The following is a 19,250-nucleotide window of genomic DNA, read 5'->3' as shown; positions in this document are numbered from 1 at the left end:
TATATCCTCGTCCCATCTCTCTGTGTGTGTGTGTATATAGAGCGCAGAGATTTATATATATATATATATATATATATATATATATATATATACACACACACACACAGTGTTGTACAGGAAATGTTTAATACTTTATCAAAGTTACTTATATAGGGCTCGATATTAAGCCTTGACATGTGCTTGACGGACAATTAAATCAGTCATTCAAATGAAATCAGTATCAACAAACTCCATCTTTCCAAAGCAGAGGAAACACAGAAGCTGCATCCAAATTGCCATTTAGATACATTTACTCAGACTGTTTAATGAAGATAAGAGGTTCCATAAATGCATTTACACAGTAAAATTGCAAATGCATAAATAATGTTACGTTTTACTTTTTTAAACATACAAATATGAATTGTTGGAACAATTTAATTATACTTTTAAATATGAAACCTATCCACCAGTAGGTGGCGGCAAGTCACTATCTTAATGAGTGAGTCATTGATTCAACCGGTTCATTCAAACAGCTGATTCATTCAATAAATTAAGCAATTGACTTTATGAATGGCTCACTGAATCATTCAGTAACGAAACACTGTTGTATGTTGCTCGGAGACACAGGACAGTTCTGCTGTGGCTTTGCTTATAACTATTTTTGTTTGCGAAATGGAGCAAAGACGATCAACAATGTGTCCAAAATGTAAATCAGTTAATATTAACTACTTGTTTATTGAACTACTGAAATAAATGTCACATTTTCAATTGTGCTGATAGTCGGGGAAACATTACTCTTGGTCGTGTGATGTTGCTTATATCATATATTATATATATAAAAAATAATAATTCTACCGCAGTGTTTGTTCACGTGTGTTTCTTTGTGCGTGCTGCTTTGCGCTTATTATTTTTAATTCCTCCATGAATCAAGACAGGCTGCGTGAGCCTCAACTGACGTGACCTAGTCAATACATTATCCGTTATCAGTCACCATTTATACTGAAAGTAATCAAATTAGAACCATTCTCGCCAAAGTTTCGGTGCTGCCCTAGTTGTCCAGTCGGGCAATTAAAATTCTCTTTCACTTGTCCCTTCACAAAATCCACTGGTCCCTGACTAGCGGACAAGCGTTAATGTCGAGCCCTGTAACAAAGTAATTTTTATTTATTTATGTTTGCATTACCAAAGTGCAGGCATCTAAGTCATATTCATGTTTACATTACAGTGCAGGTAACACTGTATCACAGTTCTTTATATTTACATGTTTACAGTATTTACATTTGTCCAAATGCAAATTTAACCTTCCACAGTTTCTATACTAAATATGATTTTAATTAATATATTGTGCTGTTCTATTGTTGTGAAGAGTGTGAGTAGCCAAGGGTATAAATTAAGTCTGTCTCTAGTGTTTACTCTTCAACACTTTTCTTGTATTAAGGGCGTTATTCTAAAAAGGAGTAAATCTACTGGAATAAGTTGGATAACGTAAGCCCCTTACGCACTACAGGACACAACAATATTTGGCGAAACTACTGTCTACGACCTTTAATATTTAAACTTTCAGAAGGCAATAACTAGAATGTTATATATTTGTATGTTTATAGCAATACTTATTTAGGAAAATACCTATTTGTTGTTTACAATACGTCAAGAAAGAGTTCTGCTGCTAGTACGCTTTAGCGCTATATGGAAGTGAAGTTGCTGGCTGAGATTCTACCGGATATACGTAAGCGTTCGTGCATAGAGTCTATTGCCTTTTTTTCCGTGGTGGAAATGGGCTTCGGTTGACTGGACTATTTAAATCTCTTAAAAGTTTGTTGGTAATCTTCACCAGCTACATATTTTGTCTTTCTTTCTTGGTAGAGGTCACGCCCGCCAAAAGCGGAACTATCGAACGAACAGCTGACACCATCCTGCTGTGCTTCAGCACGGAGCGTAAACACTGAGACACTCGCTGTCATCTTCAAACATGTGGTGGTTTTTGCCTTGTATCCTCGGCTTCATCAGACTCTATTTAGACGGCGTCAAAGTTCTTCTTTACCAGCTTTTCAACAGATCGTTCACCCTGCCAGGTTAGAGGGTTTTCATGGTGACGGATTTGTAGTGTTCTGACGGGTGGTTGTTTTATTGTCAAACAGTTATTCAGTAGTTAGGAGCTGTCCGTTGCTGATTGGGAATGTTGAGAAGCGCGCTTAAAGGGACAGTTAACCCGAAAAACAAAAATTCTACATTTATTTACTCACAATCACGTTGTTCCGAACCAATGTGACTTTCTTTCTTTCTCTATAAAGACAGAAGTCGAATATTCTCTTAACATTTCCTTATACTTTCTGATATTGAGGCAGTTTGTATATGATTTTGTATATTATGGCTGCTAACTCGGCTGCAATTATGCATAAACCTAAAAGAAATACAATTTCAATGTGTTTCTCATTTGTTATCTAAACATAACAGACTCCCTGTTGAAAAAAACAGCATATGCTGGTTAGGTATGTTTTGATGCTGGGATGCTGGTTTATGCTGGTCCTTTGTTGGTTTATGCTGGTCCTCTGCTGGTTTATGCTGGTCCTTTCGCTGGTTTATGCTGGTCCTTTGCTGGTTTATGCTGGTCCTCTGCTGGTTTATGCTGGTCCTTTGCTGGTTTAAGCTGGTCCTTTGCTGGTTTATGCTGGTCCTTTGCTGGTTTATGCTGGTCCTCTGCTGGTTTATGCTGGTCCTTTGCTGGTTTATGCTGGTCCTCTACTGGTTTATGCTGGTCCTTTGCTGGTTTAAGCTGGTCCTTTCGCTGGTTTAAGCTGGTCCTTTGCCAGCACATGACAAGCATAAACCAGCAAAAGGACCAGCAACAGTAACCTTTGACATATTTACTCCAACGCTAAGGTCTTATTATGAAGACATATTTCATTAAAAGTGATGATATAATATGAATCATAAGGTAATGTTCATTTAAATAGTTAGAAATGTAATGATGTTTTAAGAAAACTGTTTGTTTTAAATATTGTATCATTGACCTCTGGGTGAAATGCTGGCTTTAAATTATAGTGTACATACTTATGTCCATTTATTAAGGAATATTTAATTTATAGCAGAATCTGGGTAATTGTTGTTAATGGTGACTTTTCACCATTGTCACAAACTAATCACATGTTTCTACTTAAGATTGCTCTGTCTGTTGCAATTTTAGATGGCTCTGTATTTAAATTAAAATCACTGTTAAAGGGCAACCATGTCCCAGAGCAAAGCAAAAGGATTAGGCTCAAATCCATCCGCACAATGGTCTTTTGTATCAGAAATATTTAAATCTTCTGAAGCCTGACTGGATTAGCTAAAAAAAAAAAAAAAAGATTAAGAAACACTGATTTTAAGACTTGTTTGCATTATTGGACTATGTTTTTGTGATGACAGTAAAATGTAAGCTTTGCAATTAACACAATTACCTTAATTTTAACTGGACATTTTAACATGGAAATGGCAACAAAAAGTAACATTACTTATCAGTGATGATTGTCATAATTCCTCTGCTTAAAACATCAATAGTGCACAAGTGGACTTGTTTTTCTTTATTAATAATAATTAGGCCTGTTGCAATAATCAATATATCGATTTATCGCGCAATATATGTACATGACCTCAATAATTTTTGGTGACACAATATTTCTCCCATTATATTTTCTTAAAAATTAATGTCACCGTGTTTTTTACGTTCCACTTGCGCCTGTGTCTTTTGCAGCTTCTCGTACATAACACGGTGTAGTCATGAGGTGCTAGTTCAAATGTAAAAAATGCTTCTACAAAAAAAGTTTCATCTGCAGAAATGGTCTTGTTTAGGGATCTGTGCCTTTGTGCATACGGACATCTGACTGCTAAGTAGTGATTGTGTTTTTCAGCAATAGTGTGTGCCCTTAATTTACAGAGAAAAGAAGGTCAGGGAAAAATCTGTAGATGGAAAAATCTCCATACAAGTTCTTTGTGCATCTTTTCTTTTTTTCTACTTTTCACTTTTTGTTAGAAAATGTTTATTTACCATTTATTCAGGTTTTTTAAGATATCTAATATTTTGATACTTAATTTCCATTATCTAAATATTCTTAAAAATTAAAAGTTTGTTGTCATTTATAAGGGAGTAAGCCTTATTGCATTATTCTGCTATTACATTATGATTATATATTCAGTGGCATAAAATGGTCTTTAAAATGACAATAATATTGCTTATCGCAATTATTTCTGAGGCAATATATCGCACAACAAAAAGTTGTTATCGTGACAGGCCTAATAAATATCCATAAAGCAAAAGAGTGAAGGAATGGCATCATTAGTAGACTTATCTCAGAAGCAGGTCATGCGGTTCTCAGTACATCGGTGTCAGATGCAGTTTCTACATTTAATGATCCCTGTGACCACGGCACATCCAAGAACACTCACAGAGGGATGACAGTATATGTCCCAAACAAAGACAGTCTGTGTCTTTGTAAAACATTGTTTTTTAGATATTACACATTAAAAAAAAAAATCATAATTTTCTTGCTTCCTGTCTTACCCAGATTTGCCCAAGCAGAATGGAAAGGTTGCCATAGTTACAGGGGGAGCCAGAGGAATGGGATATGAGATTTCCAGACATCTGGTCAGCCTGGACATGCATGTGGTCATTGGTATAGTATCATCTCTTACCTGATTTCAGGTCATTGAACTAAAACCATTCCATTGCTGTCTTGACTCCAGCTTACAGATCAGTTCTTGTAGTTATGCAGCTTCTTAATTGGTTTTCTGCTACTTGTGATTGACTTTTAATATTTTCAGTACCATGTGCAGTCAGTTAGTAGTATGACTGGTGCTAAAGGAGCACCAACACAATGTTTCCTCTTATTTTTTTCCTCCTCTTTGTCAGGCCACATTATCAATAAGAACTTTTCCTGAAGTATCAATAGTTTTAAAACTTAAAACTTTCTTTAAAAATGGCTTTTTTTTAATTGAAAAAAAAATATTATACTTAAAAATATATTAAAAGTTTAAAGTATACAGAAATATATAAATACAAGTAAATGTAAAACATATTTACATAAGTTCACAATAAAATGTAAGCCCACTAAATAACATTTACAGTACTAATAACAGCAAAGTAATTGGTATTCTTGACAGGGATGCAACAATACAATTAGCCCACTGTTTTCAGTTCAGTTCGGTTCTGTTGGCTTGGCACATTAAAGTGTTTTTTTTTGCGATTTGTGATTCAAAATGTGATTTCTAAAACAAATTAACATAAAAATAAAAATCTTGTACACTGAAGTAAAACATGGATTATCGTATATCTACTTAACTTATTTTGAGAGAAGTGTTATTTTTCCTATTTTCACCAAAATAGAATGGATTGGCCATTATTGAGTGCTATGAACACATGTAATGTCTGTTTCATTCATACTGGAAACTGGAGGGTGCCCTCGTGCAGAAACTCCACATATGCCTCACAGAAGTAGTAGAACTCTTGACGCATCAGGAAATCCCTAATATGGAGAAAGGCATCCAGCTATCACTGATTAAAAGAAGATGGAAATGTGTTGAATGATGAAACATGAAGACAACAAACACTCGACTGCGACAATGTATAGTTCATCTGTGTCCTACAAGCTATCTCTGGTATTTTCATAATGATGTATATTTATAATCCATTGCTAATCAACATAGGCTTTTTTACAGTATAGAATATATTCTCTGCCTAATTCCATGATAAGAAAAGCCACATCAGATCACAAAAGGAAGCATTTGACTGATGTTTTGGAGTAAAAGCATGTTATAATGTTCTCTTTTGTTGGACAACAGGTTTAGAAACGCTTCTCAATACAAGTCATAACAACGGTTAAGTTAAGTTTACCTTTAGGCATTTTAATTTAAGCACTTTTAATGTAGCTAGCTAATGGCTGGCTACCTGCTGCCTTCAGAGCGAGCGTAATTGCTGCATTCACGCGCTCCTCTAATGGTCTCATTTCCCGAGTTGTGCTTTTAAATCAGAATGTGAAAACAACATGGGCACTAACGTTACTACAAAGATGTGTTGGATTTGAATTATCAGTCAGGAAATTATTTTTCTGATTATTCTGACACTACATGAATGCAGTACCGGTGCCATATTGACACTGATTTTCGGTACCGAACCCAACTTATGCAAGAGTAACTCTCCTCACATGTTCATTCAAATGCAGGACAGGTTTCTTGGGGTACTCTATATGTAGGAACTAGGGGTGTAAAAATAGAGGCTTTCGGTTCGGTACACATTACAAACCGAACAATTCTTTGGACTAATCCTATTACATTTGGAAAATAAAAGCGCTTAAAGTGTGTGAAATATAATGTTCTCAGTGCCACTGCACTCAACAAGGCAGCCCAAACGACATAACAGGTAACGTGCTGTCTGCCCAGTGGTGTAACGCGCTGCGAAAGGCCCCGCGATAACCTCGCCTTGCTGGGTTACGTCGAAAGACGATGATCTTGTATCGACGATAGCCAGAGATATTGTCAAAAACATCAGTTATTATTGGCAATATTAAGAGGATTTGGCATTTCCAATTAATGTAGGCCGGCCTGTTACATTCTTATTTTTATTAGACCTATTATTATTATGAAGTTATGTTTATTATTAAATTAACATTACAATTAATTTGCACCGCAATATTACTGCATAGCTGTGAGTATAACAAAAGATAAGGCTATTTACTCCTCGATTAAAATGTTTTACTGGTTAAACTGGTCTAATAGCTACAATTAATTATAAGCATATAATTAAAATATTAACACTGCAGTCAACTTTTTTAAAATTAGCACCAAACTACTGAATGCACCTTTAATTTTACCATGAGCAAAATAAAGGTGAATCCACTTAGAATGCAGATTTTTGCCAATTTGCTAGTACACATTCTACATTTGCCATTTTATAACATTGATTTATATGATGAGAACGTGAAATTAATTAGTATGTTTAATACCGTCTTTTTCCATTTTTTCTTTCTCCTCTTCAGCTGGGAATGAGGAACAGAAAGGTTTGGCCGCAGTGAAGAAGATTCGTGAAGAGTTGAATCAGGGAAAAGGTACAATTATTTCAAAGTTAAATGTCTTTGAAGGGTCTGGGGGTTTTAAGTGGTCTGTTGTGTAAGAAAGGCTCTGCAAACTGAGTTCCCATGCATCATGATGTACCCTCCTCCATTGGTGATCCTGACCTTTACAGTCTCCTTGAGGTGATGATTTACTCCGCAATGACCTGATACCGCTTAATTTGCAGCTAAACAGGATCATTTTTCTTGCCATGTTTGGATTGGTGTGTTTACTGGAAGAATGTGGGAGAGCAAGCAGAAGAATACCAAGAGAGAGATGTTTGATGATTGTGTTCGCTGAAGAACCATAACCTCATTGTAATGCAGATGGAATATTGAGAGCTGCAGTTTGGATGAAGGCGCGCTCGCCTCCCTGCGGTATCCACCCCTCCCCCGTGTGGATTTTCAACTGTTAGGCAAGAACAGGCCCGTCGGTTTTCACTTCTAGCTTTCATCATAGGGCTATTGAAGTTGAGAAATAATGCACTGGAGGGGAGCTGTCCTTCTGTCCTCATCTAGTGTCAGTTTGTCTAAAACCGTGACCTTAAATACCAATTTTGAAATTGGTCTTGGTTCAGAGGGAAAAACAATACTGCGAAGATGTCAGATGTGCTAACAAGAGTTGAGTCTTTCAAAACAAGCAAAGGCTTGGCTGGAGGTCTGTTTGCGTGCCTGTATGTATGTGAGCCTTTACGCTCAGCATGATCTTCCCTAAGCTGGTCTAATAATGACTTACGATCACTCTTTATATGGCTACGATCACCTAATGAGGGTTAGACATCACATCCAATTAAACGGAGGAGGTGTTTTAGAAAAACAAGATGGACTGAGCTGACAAAGATAAGACATGTAATTATAATGAGCTAAGTATAGGAACGTTAAAGTGAAGCAGCCGTCTTATTTAAGATGTTTACTGCTGTTCAGTTAGACAGTCTTAATTTTGCCGGGGCTGGTTATTAAAAACGAATGCTGTGCCAGGATGATGCTGGTTTAAAGGCAATTGGTGTGGTCAAAGAAGTCACATTTGAAAAACTTTTCTTAAATGTTTGGCTATTTCATATAATCACTTAGTTCGCTTTTGAATAACAGTAAATTGCACATGCAAGGTTGCCAGAGGCATGTTGCTTCAATATAAGCATCTTTATAACATGTGCTGATGTCCATTACGAAGTGAGCTAAATGAAACTTAATTGAACTCAAATGAAGTGAATTCAATTTACTTAGGGCTGCACATTTAAATAAAGATTGTGATTTCTGTTACCGCAATTCAATTATCGAATCATTAAAAGTGTTACATTTGACACTAACATGTCCTGTGTTTCACTAACCTGCAGCATTAGTTTCTACTATCATTCTATTTCTCACTACACATGCATAATAATCTGAATAATAGTTTTGTTTTTCATGCTGCTTAGAGTGTGAAGTTGCAGGCGCTGTTACAGCAATAAATTGATTTAGGAACACAGTTCTTGAGTAACAGCCTACATAATGAATATGATATGGCAATTTTAATGTCAGTTATATTCCAAAAACATTAATAATCACTATTACAATATCCTGGTACATAATATACTTTACTAAAAATGATAGACTACTGTTAAAAAGTTTAAGAAATTAATACTTTTTATTCAGCAAGGATGCAATAAATTGGTCAAAAGTGACCATTTTCTTTTTCAAAAGAAATAAAAGAATTATATATATATATATATATATATATATATATATATATATATATATATATATATATATATAATAACGGTTTTCACAAAAATATTTAGCAGCACAACTGTTTTCATCAGTGATAATAATAAGAAATGTTTCTTGAGCAGCAAATCATGTGACACTGAAGACTGACAGTTAGGACTATTTATATCAAATAAGTGTATCCCTAGTGAGACTTTTCTTATCAACCCCAAACTTTTGAATGGTAGTATACCAGTGAAAATGTTGGCAGTCAAAATCTCAACTATTTGCTAAACCAGGCCACCAGAAAAAAAATGCTTACTGTGTAGCCCTGAATTAATTTAATTTCGATAGCTTTGAAGGTACCCAAGCTCAGTTGAACTGAACCACCCAAAATGGCACTGGCCAAGCTCATCACGGGGTCACGCTGACCCTTTACTCTGCGGCTCCAGAGATAGTGTCCGTCTTAGACAGATAGTGCTGAGTGACTGATTCAGGGCAGAGCACTGCTGGCAGACACACTCGTCCCACACTGATCCGCTCTCCTCTCTCTTGCCCTGACAACACAAGGCAGACGTGCAGAGCTGAGCCATGGCAGGCGGCAATACAACCTGTCAACGCGTTATGGATTCAGTCACTCTGGATGGGTGGACAGTTATGTTCCCAAGGCTGTTTTCCACCCATCCTCTGCTTGTCATATTTCTCTGCGCAGCTGCTCTGGCTCCGGATCTGTGGTGTGATTTGTGAGTGACGAGGCCTTTGTAGCAGTTTTCAGAAAGCGTCTGTGTCAGATGTGGTCATGGAGCCTGCTATAATGACACACACTTGCAGCGTTTACTGTAGCTGTTTGACCAAGATCTGCTGAAATGTGACATGCATACTGTATGGCCATCCGATGTCTGTTTAAATATCTGTTCCTCTGCTTTGCATAGATTAGCTGCGTCTCAATTCACATACTGTCTTAAATACTATGCAAGATTACTGTTAGTGCGGCCTAATCATAGTGCTTTAAAAAGTATTCCAAAGGTGCTTGTTTAGTATTCTATTCCCAGTGGATTGTGCTTGCTTTTTGGGCTAATATTGTCTATAAACTTTGCACTATATGCAAATCGTTCCCTTTTGGTTTTTCCAGTGTTCGAAATACGTCAAGGAATGTGGTTCTTCAGTTTTAATGGAAATCTTATACAGTATTACTGTTAGTCGATTGTGCATTAAAGGGATACTTAATTACTCGTGTCTTTCTAAACCCGTAAGACCTTCGTTCATCTTCGGAACACAAATTAAGATATTTTTGATGAAATCCGAGGGCTTTCTGACCCTGCAGGGATCAACGCTAGTGGTTCAAATTTTTACTTGCCCTGCCATCATTTTCACTGGCCCTGCCACAAAAAATAAAATAGTTGCTGTTATCAGTTTTTTATCTGTTATCTTGTTTTCTAATAAACAAGCCTATATGACACCAATATTTTAGATACCAATTAAATTTTACAATTCTCTAATTCAATTTCGATACCACTGCAAAAATCACTAGCCAAAAATAAACATAAATAAAAAGTTTAAACATTATTAAAGACAAATGACAGCCAGTAAATAAGAACAAATGAACAAATTACAAGTAATAGCACAATTAAATATAGGCCTGTGGGACAAAAATAGAAATTAAATGATGCTTTAGGTTTTTATGTTTGTAGATGTTCAGGTACAGAAATTGAAAAATCACATTTGCATATTCTTCACTCTGTGTTGCACCTTGATTTTTCATAGCCATTTGAAATTAGAGTCAACCACTGTATTTTAATCATGAATTGAAAAATAAAAATGCAATGTTTGATTTATATTAGACTGTATAATTTCAAAATCTGAAGCAAAAACAGAATAACCTGACTTTAGCTTTGTGAAATTATGCTATGTAAAACATCTACATGACACCGAATCAGTAGACGGGCTGAATGAGATGCAGATTCACTCTCTGACAGGAGGCGGCGCTTATGGTACAGTAATACAGCGTTTCCTTGGTTAACGCTGTAAACACAGCAGCGCTGCGCACATTAACCAAGCGGCAACCTCCCTCTCTCTCTCTCGTGAAACCAACATGGAAGTGACTTAAACTGTAATTCGTCAACTGGCCACTAGAGGCGGGCTGCAAAAGGGAGTCAATCCCATAGACTCCCCATGTTAAAATGCCCAACTTTACAGCAGAAAAAAACATGTTTACAGCCTGGTTCAAAAAATTATTTTGGTCTATATAGCTAATTTTGCCCTTCATGACAACTGTGAGGGGGGTGAATTTTTTTATAACTCATCTATTTAAATTATATTAAGCCTTAAAATTCTGCATAATTAAGGGCGTGGGCACTTGAGTGACAGGTGGATTGCCGCTGCTGACACTGCCGTCGAGCTAGGTGGGCGTGGTTTCAGTAACCAGATCCTGCCTCTTTGCCAATTTTTGATTTTCCGGGAGTGACGCGCTGCCAAGATGGCGACGGCCGGCTCCGCCCACTTTGAGCTTCAAAAACGCTCTTTAGAAACCTACGGGTGACGTCATGGACACTACGTCCATGTTTTTAACAGTCTATGGCAGGGTTTCTCAATTAGTTTTCGCCGAGGGCCGAATTCTGCCAACAATACCAAGCCAAGGGCCACTGACATATATACAGTGGGTACGGAAAGTATTCAGACCCCCTTAAATTTTTCACTCTTTGTTATATTGCAGCCATTTGCTAAAATAATTTAAGTTAATTTTTTTCCCTCATTAATGTACACACAGCACCCCATATTGACAGAAAAACACAGAATTGTTGACATTTTTGCAGATTTATTAAAAAAGAAAAACTGAAATATCACATGGTCCTAAGTATTCAGACCCTTTGCTCAGGAATTAGGAGAAGCACCCTTTTGACCTAATACAGCCATGAGTCTTTTTGGGAAAGATGCAACAAGTTTTTCACACCTGGATTTGGGGATCCTCTGCCATTCCTCCTTGCAGATCCTCTCCAGTTCTGTCAGGTTGGATGGTAAACGTTGGTGGACAGCCATTTTTAGGTCTCTCCAGAGATGCTCAATTGGGTTTAAGTCAGGGCTCTGGCTGGGCCATTCAAGAACAGTCACAGAGTTGTTGTAAAGCCACTCCTTCGTTATTTTAGCTGTGTGCTTAGGGTCATTGTCTTGTTGGAAGGTAAACCTTCGGCCCAGTCTGAAGTCCTGAGAACTCTGGAGAAGGTTTTCGTCCAGGAAATCCCTGTACTTGGCCGCATTCATCTTTCCCTCAATTGCAACCAGTCGTCCTGTCCCTGCAGCTGAAAAACACCCCCACAGCATGATGCTGCCACCACCATGCTTCACTGTTGGGACTGTATTGGACAGGTGATGAGCAGTGCCTGGTTTTCTCCACACATACCGCTTAGAATTAAGGCCAAAAAGTTATATCTTGGTCTCATCAGACCAGAGAATCTTATTCAGGTGTTTTTTAGCAAACTCCATGCAGGCTTTCATGTGTCTTGCACTGAGGAGAGGCTTCCGTCGGGCCACTCTGCCATAAAGCCCCGACTGGTGGAGGGCTGCAGTGATGGTTGACTTTCTACAACTTTCTCCCAACTCCCGACTGCATCTCTGGAGCTCAGCCACAGTGATCTTTGGGTTCTTCTTTACCTCTCTCACCAAGGCTCTTCGCCCCCGATAGCTCAGTTTGGCCGGACAGCCAGCTCTAGGAAGGGTTCTGGTCATCCCAAACGTCTTCCATTTAAGGAATGGAGGCCACTGTGCTCTTGGGAACCTTAAGTGCAGCAGAAATTTTTTTGTAACCTTGGCCAGATCTGTGCCTTGCCACAATTCTGTCTCTGAGCTCTTCAGGCAGTTCCTTTGACCTCATAATTCTCATTTGCTCTGACATGCACTGTGAGCAGTAAGGTCTTATATAGACAGGTGTGTGGCTTTCCAAATCAAGTCCAATCAGTATAATCAAACACAGCTAGACTCAAATGAAGGTGTAGAACCATCTCAAGGATGATCAGAAGAAATAGACAGCACCTGAGTTAAATATATGAGTGTCACAGCAAAGAGTCTGAATACTTAGGACCATGTGATATATCAGTTTTTCTTTTTTAATAAATCTGCAAAAATGTCAACAATTCTGTGTTTTTCTGTCAATATGGGGTGCTGTGTGTACATTAATGAGGAAAAAAAATTAACTTAAATGATTTTAGCAAATGGCTACAATATAACAAAGAGTGAAAAATTTAAGGGGGTCTGAATACTTTCCGTACCCACTGTATTAGCAATTTTCATTTTAGAAAATGTCCAACCGTTGATATCATTCATTTCAGTGTCTATCCAAACAAACAAATACATATATATGCTAGAACCTCTTTAAGTATGAATACCTATGAATAATATTAATGAACGGACAAAATATAAAAGTATTAAAAAAGCAGATGTTAATTTTGTTTTAAAAATCATATTTACCCTCAGTCTTTGAGTTATACATTTATTGTTCGTTTGTCGGTTTGAGGCTCGTGCGACTGGCTGAATTGTCGTCGAGATGTTTTTGTTCCTGATTGGTCTATTCTTCATCATGTGACTGCATGAAACCACTCTGTTCAATCAGCTGCACTGCTCACACTGGCAGAATATGAAGTCTGAGTCCATGGGCGTGCCGCCTGATTTGGTTTCTGTGGTAACTAGTGGCGGTCATAGGCAGTGGCGGAGCCTCGGGATGCACTATAATAATAGGGGGAACCTGAAAGTTAATAAGAAAGGAATGTACCATTTCAATACACCACGACAATGACTGCATATTAATATATTAAATGCATATTTGTTTTAAGCATCATATAGTATTGATTTCATGTATGGCCAGGATTTTGCTATCAAAATAATTAATGCAAATTCCATCAACTTCAGCCAAGATCCAGGAATTACAAACCAATAAAATTGAAATAATTATGTAAACGACTGGAAAAAATATTTTTAACACATATAATCGCTCTATGAACACACAATGCTATTTTTATTTAATTTACCATGTTGTTTACAGAATACCCAAATATATATATATTTCATGTCATTTCAGCTAATATTCAGATGCTTACGGCATATTTAGCTTGTGCACTAAAACATTCACAGCTAATTGTTATTGCATAATGATTATTGGTAAAGATTCACCACATAATACTACAAAAAGTCATAAATGCAAAAACTGTTGCAGAGTCAAGCGTTTTAGACAGCAAAAAAACCAAAAAAAAAACAATAAGATCTGTTAATCTTAAAGGACTGTTAATTAATTTCTAGCAAACATATAACTCTCAACATACAGTTAATCAGTTAAAGTGACTACAATTTATTTGGGATGTCCTTTCAACTGTTTAGTAAGCTTTCTAAAACTATTTATTTATTTAATAATTATATTTGATTACTTTTTTTGCATTCAGTACTTTTTAAATGTAATACATTTTTTTCTATAATTTTTTTTTATTATATTATTTTTAAATATATATTTATGTAATTTCAAAAGTTGATTGATTGATTGATCGATCGATTGAGGACAGTGGTGTCTAATACAAAGCATCAGTTTTATTGTAGTAACAAATACTTTACCTATGATACTTTGGCAGAAACTGTGTTTTTGTAAGGAGACACTCACTCAGTATTGCTGGGTTGCTAAATCTCCAGGCTTCATTATAGGTTGTGTACTGTGGATGGCTGTAGGGATTCCCTGAAAATTCGCTCCCTGAAATGGGACACAGACATGCACGTTAAAATAATGCACCATCAATTTTACATCACAGTTGCTGAAATGTTGATACAAAAACCATACTTGTTTATACAATGTCAATATATAGATTTTTCTTGCTCACTTCGTAATGTCTCATTTCTAAAACCCATTGTGTCCAAAGTTTGTCTCTTGTTGTGTAATTTGATTGTGCAGGAAGAAAGTCAGAGCGTCGTGCTGAACAATGTTGGTCCAATGCTGTTTCTCTTTTATGGGATAATAAAGAGGTGTTTTTATATGCGCCGGCCGCGTTGAGGGCTGTCAGTAAATCTCTCTGTGAAGTAGCACGTCCGCAGAGAGTCTGCTTCTGCTGCTCTTATTACCTGGAGCGGCTAAAAATAATGCAAGATCGAACCACATTTTATGAATTAGTTTGAGCTCAGTGATCACAAAATGCCTTTCGTCTGGAAATCTGTTGGACCAGTTAATATTTAGTCAATCGCGGTTTGATGGTCTATAGTTAAAGGCTTCCTGCATTCACACACCGGCATGATTCTCATTTGCTCTGACATGCACTGTGAGCTGTAAGGTCTTATATAGACAGGTGTGTGGCTTTCCAAATCAAGTCCAATCAGTATAATCAAACACAGCTGGACTCAAATGAAGGTGTAGAACCATCTCAAGGATGATCAGAAGAAATGGACAGAACCCCGGAGTTAAATATATGAGTGTCACAGCAAAGGGTCTGAATACTTAGGACCATGTGATATTTCAGTTTTTCTTTTTTAATAAATCTGCAAAAATGTCAACAATTCTGTGTTTTTCTGTCAATATGGGGTGCTGTGTGTACATTAATGAGGAAAAAAAATTAACTTAAATGATTTTAGCAAATGGCTGCAATATAACAAAGAGTGAAAAATTTAAGGGGGTCTGAATACTTTCCGTACCAACTGTATATATATGTAACTGTTATTATTATTACAATTATTATATTATTGTTGCTTTTGTTCACAAGATGGTCACAAGATGAATATTCAGATTTTTTTCCCCCAGTAATCTGTTTTATTCAAACAATTATGAAAATTTTTGCATTTAGACACAGAAGAACTTTGCCTGTTGAATATTAAAAACAAATGAACGAACAAAAAAATCTGGATCTCCATGTCTGCCAAGCAAATCAACTGTTCCTGCTCATTCCCAGACTGGATCGCTTCTCTCCACTTTCCCTAATTGCAGATTCAATTATTAGATTTGTAAGTATTAATATTTTTATCGGGGGTTGGTCAAACTCTGTGTCCCAGCCAGACACGACACGATAAAAAGTATCTTTTCCATGTAGTTTTTGTCCTAACCACCTGCAACAGCGACACATGACAATAAGCGACGTGGGATTCTATTTTAGGAACGGTTTTTATTTGCTGCAACGTCGCGGCAGGAACAACATACAAAATTTGGCAGTGATAATCTCAGGTAATGATTATGTGCTTTATTCAATGTTAAAAGTGTCTAATGTGAGTTTCAATATTATTTTGCGTTATCTTTATAGCCATAGTGAAAGCAACAATAGATATTTTACTTCAGATCTTGAAAATAAATTAAAGCAAACTTGTACATTAAAACTGTGAACTCACTGCGAACCAACGGGTTGTGACGGTGAGGAAATTTTATTTCCGCTTAATTGACGTGTGACAACACCGTGGGGGCAGGGGCGTTCCCTCTTTTCCTCGCTTTCCTTTGTTTTTAAAAACGTAGAACGTTTATGTCACACTTATGGTCTGTTTTTGTTTTGTTTTGATTCTGTTCCATGTGTTGTGTGTGTTTTGTCAGTCATCAGTCAAGTCCGCCGGCCAATCCTCAGTCAAGTCCGCCGGCCGCTCCGAAGACGAGCCCGCCGGCTGTGGCTCACACAAGCCCGCTGGCCGCCGCTCACTCAAGTTCGCCGGCCGCTCCCATGTCAAGCCCGCCGGCCGTTCAGCACTCAAGCCCGCCGCCCGCTCCGATGTCAAGCCCGCCGGCTGCGGCTCACACAAGCCTGCCGGCCATTCAGCACTTAAGTTCACCGGCCTCTCCACTGTCAAGCCCGCCGGTCATCTCCCTCTCCTTGGCCCAAAAGAGGAGATTGCGGAGGAAGAGACTGTGGGCTCCAGCCCCAGAGCTCTCTCCAGTGTCGGCTCCAGCCCCAGAGCTCGCTCCAGTGTTAGCTCCAGCCCCAGAGCTCGCTCCAGTGTGGGCTCCTGTTCCCGAGCTCGCTCCAGTGTTAGCTCCAGCCCCAGAGCTCGCTCCAGTGTGGGCTCCTGTTCCCGAGTTTAGCCCAGTGAGGGCTCCTGATCCCCCATTAAGCCCAGGGAGGGTTCCTGATCCCCAGTTAAGCCCAGGGAGGGCTCCAGTCCCCAGTTTTGGCCCCGACAGGGCCTTAGAGCCCGCTATCCTCTCTAAGTATTTTTTTTGGGGGGGGGCAGCCTCCCAAGCTCCCTGCTCCGCCATGGCCTTCCGAGCTCCAAGCAAGTGACGTAACTGGTGTTGCGTCTTAACAACGGTATCCCCGTCAGCACCGTCTATCGCAGCAAGCCTAATCAACACGTGTATTCCATAACAAAGATATCACTCACTCACTCACTAACTCAAAACTGTTCAGTCCATTCACATTTGAATCATCTATTTTCCGTGTCCACTTTTCTTTTCTACACACTCGCCATGTTTTTGCTGTCACATCGTATCTACACTGGACGCGACAAAGCATTGCAAATCATTTGAACGTTGTGTCAGTACGTTATAAATAGAACTAGTCAGCAGTTTACTGTCGGGGATTTGTCATGTCACGCCGCATCCTGTGTTGACAGCATTACTGATTATAATGGGTTCTATTGTATTTTATTGCGTCGCTCCGCTCGCGTCCGGTGTAGACACAATGTAAGTTAATGTAGCTTTCTGATGCTGCGTTTGAATTTTCATACCACATTATTTGAAATTAGCGCGGGCCAAACTTTTTTCTCTTATGGGCCGGATGTGGCCCGCCGGCCGCCTATTGAGGAACCCTGGTCTATGGTATTAACACTAATTTAAATGCATCATATGGAGACAAAATAAAAAGAAAACGCCATTTCTGAAAACATTCAGTTCCCTTCCCCTCAGAAGCATGTTCATATAAAATTCAATGTTTGGATTTTTCACAACCCTACAACAAACGACGGCGATACAAACAATAGCAAGAAACAGTTAATCAGAACGTTTGCGCAACACAACAGTATGAAGTCAACGAGGCTCAAAGGCACCAGATGAGTGTTTGGGGCGGTCCTTATATCTGGGTAGGGTGTCACCATCACCAGTCACCACCTCCCGCTGGTTAACAGAGGCCACACCAATCTGGAACACAAAAAATGTTTCGACACACGAGCAGAGACATCGAATACATACAAAAACAGTGCACAGATGCATAGACTATCTTAAGGTCATAACAAATGCAACTGAAATGTTCCCATGCCCAGAAACGCAGTAAGGACATCGGTAAAACAGTCCATGTGACATCAGTGGTTAAACCATAATTTTACGAAGCTCTCGGATTTAATAAAAAATATCTTAATTTGTGTTCTGAAGATGAACAAAGGTCTTACGGGTTTGGAACGACACGAGGGTGAGTGATTAATGACATAATTTTCATTTTTGGGCGAGCTATCCCTTTAACAGCTGTCAACCATGTCGGTATGCAAATGAGCGGTCTGAACTTATTTACCCAGTGCATTTTTTTTTCTTTTGCGCATAACTTATGTGCACCCCTGGTTAAAACCCAAAAGTTATCATTTAGAACATTAAACGGGGGCTGTGGTATCAAGATTGTGTGACTATATGACCAGCAGGGTTATTATCTAAAACTAAAAACATAAAAAAGTTGCTTGAAATGAAAATAAATAAATAAATAATAATAATAATAAACTCATTCTCTTTCAGCTAGTTGCCAAGAAAATATTTCTAATTTTCTTAACTCGATGTGCTAAAATAACTAAATCTAAAATAAAATTTATAAAAACTATAGACACATTAAAAAATGACAAACACAAAGTAATTACGAAAACTGGAACAAATATGAAATTAAAATGGAAAAGGAAAATTTAAAAATGTATTAAAAATATAAAAGTATCTGAATGATACTGAAATAACTATTTATGACTCTCAGTACTGGTCTTATTGCGTACTCAAACTGAGTTGTTCATTGTAAGCTACCTATTAACCTCTATGTAATTTTCAGTAGGTCATGGTGAGAGTTTATTGTGGTACCTGTTGACAGCCAGCTGGCAGCTGATTTGAACAGCAGACGTCTGCACAGTCGGAACCTGCACAGAACTGTCTGGATCCTCACCAGTGGAGTCAGTGTTTGGGAAAATGTCTTCTCATTGAGGGCTCTTTGCAGTGGTGACAGCACCCTACTGCCTGATGTAATTAGAAAGATGCCCCAACATATGCCCAAACACACACACACACACACTGTGTGTCAAAGGTTCACAACAGTAGTTTACAACATGTAAAAAAAAATTTTTTTATTAAAGAGACACCGATAAGCATCAAACAGGAGGCTCATACATCTGAGGTGTCAAATACAGAACACTTGATAGTGTTTGTGCATGCCACTGTGCGTTATCGACTGTTTTGCATTTTTATAATATACCAGTCGTACATTTCTATCTTCTGTGGCATTAATATAAAAGCAGTGACACTGCAATTATGACATCAGCGGAATAAAAACAGCCTGTTCCTTTCTTTATCTCTGTCCTTTATTGATCTACTCCGTCTCTTCCTGACTTGATATG

General features: G+C 38.0%; 1 protein-coding gene and 1 long non-coding RNA gene across 5 annotated transcripts in view; one reads left to right on the top strand and one right to left on the bottom strand.

Annotated features, from left to right (window-relative positions):
* Positions 1-19,250, top strand: part of LOC107598749 (dehydrogenase/reductase SDR family member on chromosome X-like) — a 61,158-nt gene that overhangs the window by 9,572 nt on the left and 32,336 nt on the right. For 2 of the 4 annotated variants that reach the window (XM_016290181.1, XM_016290178.1), the window contains 2 exons: positions 4,521-4,628; positions 6,987-7,055. In XM_016290181.1, the coding sequence (XP_016145667.1) occupies positions 4,574-4,628; positions 6,987-7,055 (124 nt within the window). In that variant the 5' untranslated portion in view covers positions 4,521-4,573. Of the gene's footprint in view, positions 1-1,330; positions 2,052-4,520; positions 4,629-6,986; positions 7,056-19,250 lie in introns of those variants that run through there. The other 2 variants (XM_016290177.1, XM_016290180.1) reach the window with 2 other exon arrangements.
* LOC107598751 (uncharacterized) lies at positions 12,985-14,835 on the bottom strand. The gene is made up of 3 exons (XR_001610592.1): positions 14,594-14,835; positions 14,380-14,466; positions 12,985-13,476 (listed from the first exon to the last, which is right to left on the bottom strand). It is a non-coding gene; the product is annotated as an uncharacterized lncRNA (long non-coding RNA).

Source organism: Sinocyclocheilus grahami, unplaced genomic scaffold (genome assembly GCF_001515645.1).
Source record: "Sinocyclocheilus grahami isolate Dianchi unplaced genomic scaffold, SAMN03320097.WGS_v1.1 scaffold255.1, whole genome shotgun sequence".
Lineage (NCBI taxonomy): Eukaryota > Metazoa > Chordata > Actinopteri > Cypriniformes > Cyprinidae > Sinocyclocheilus > Sinocyclocheilus grahami.
Note: the sequence above shows the minus strand (reverse complement) of the source record. Positions and strands in the feature narration are given on the sequence as shown.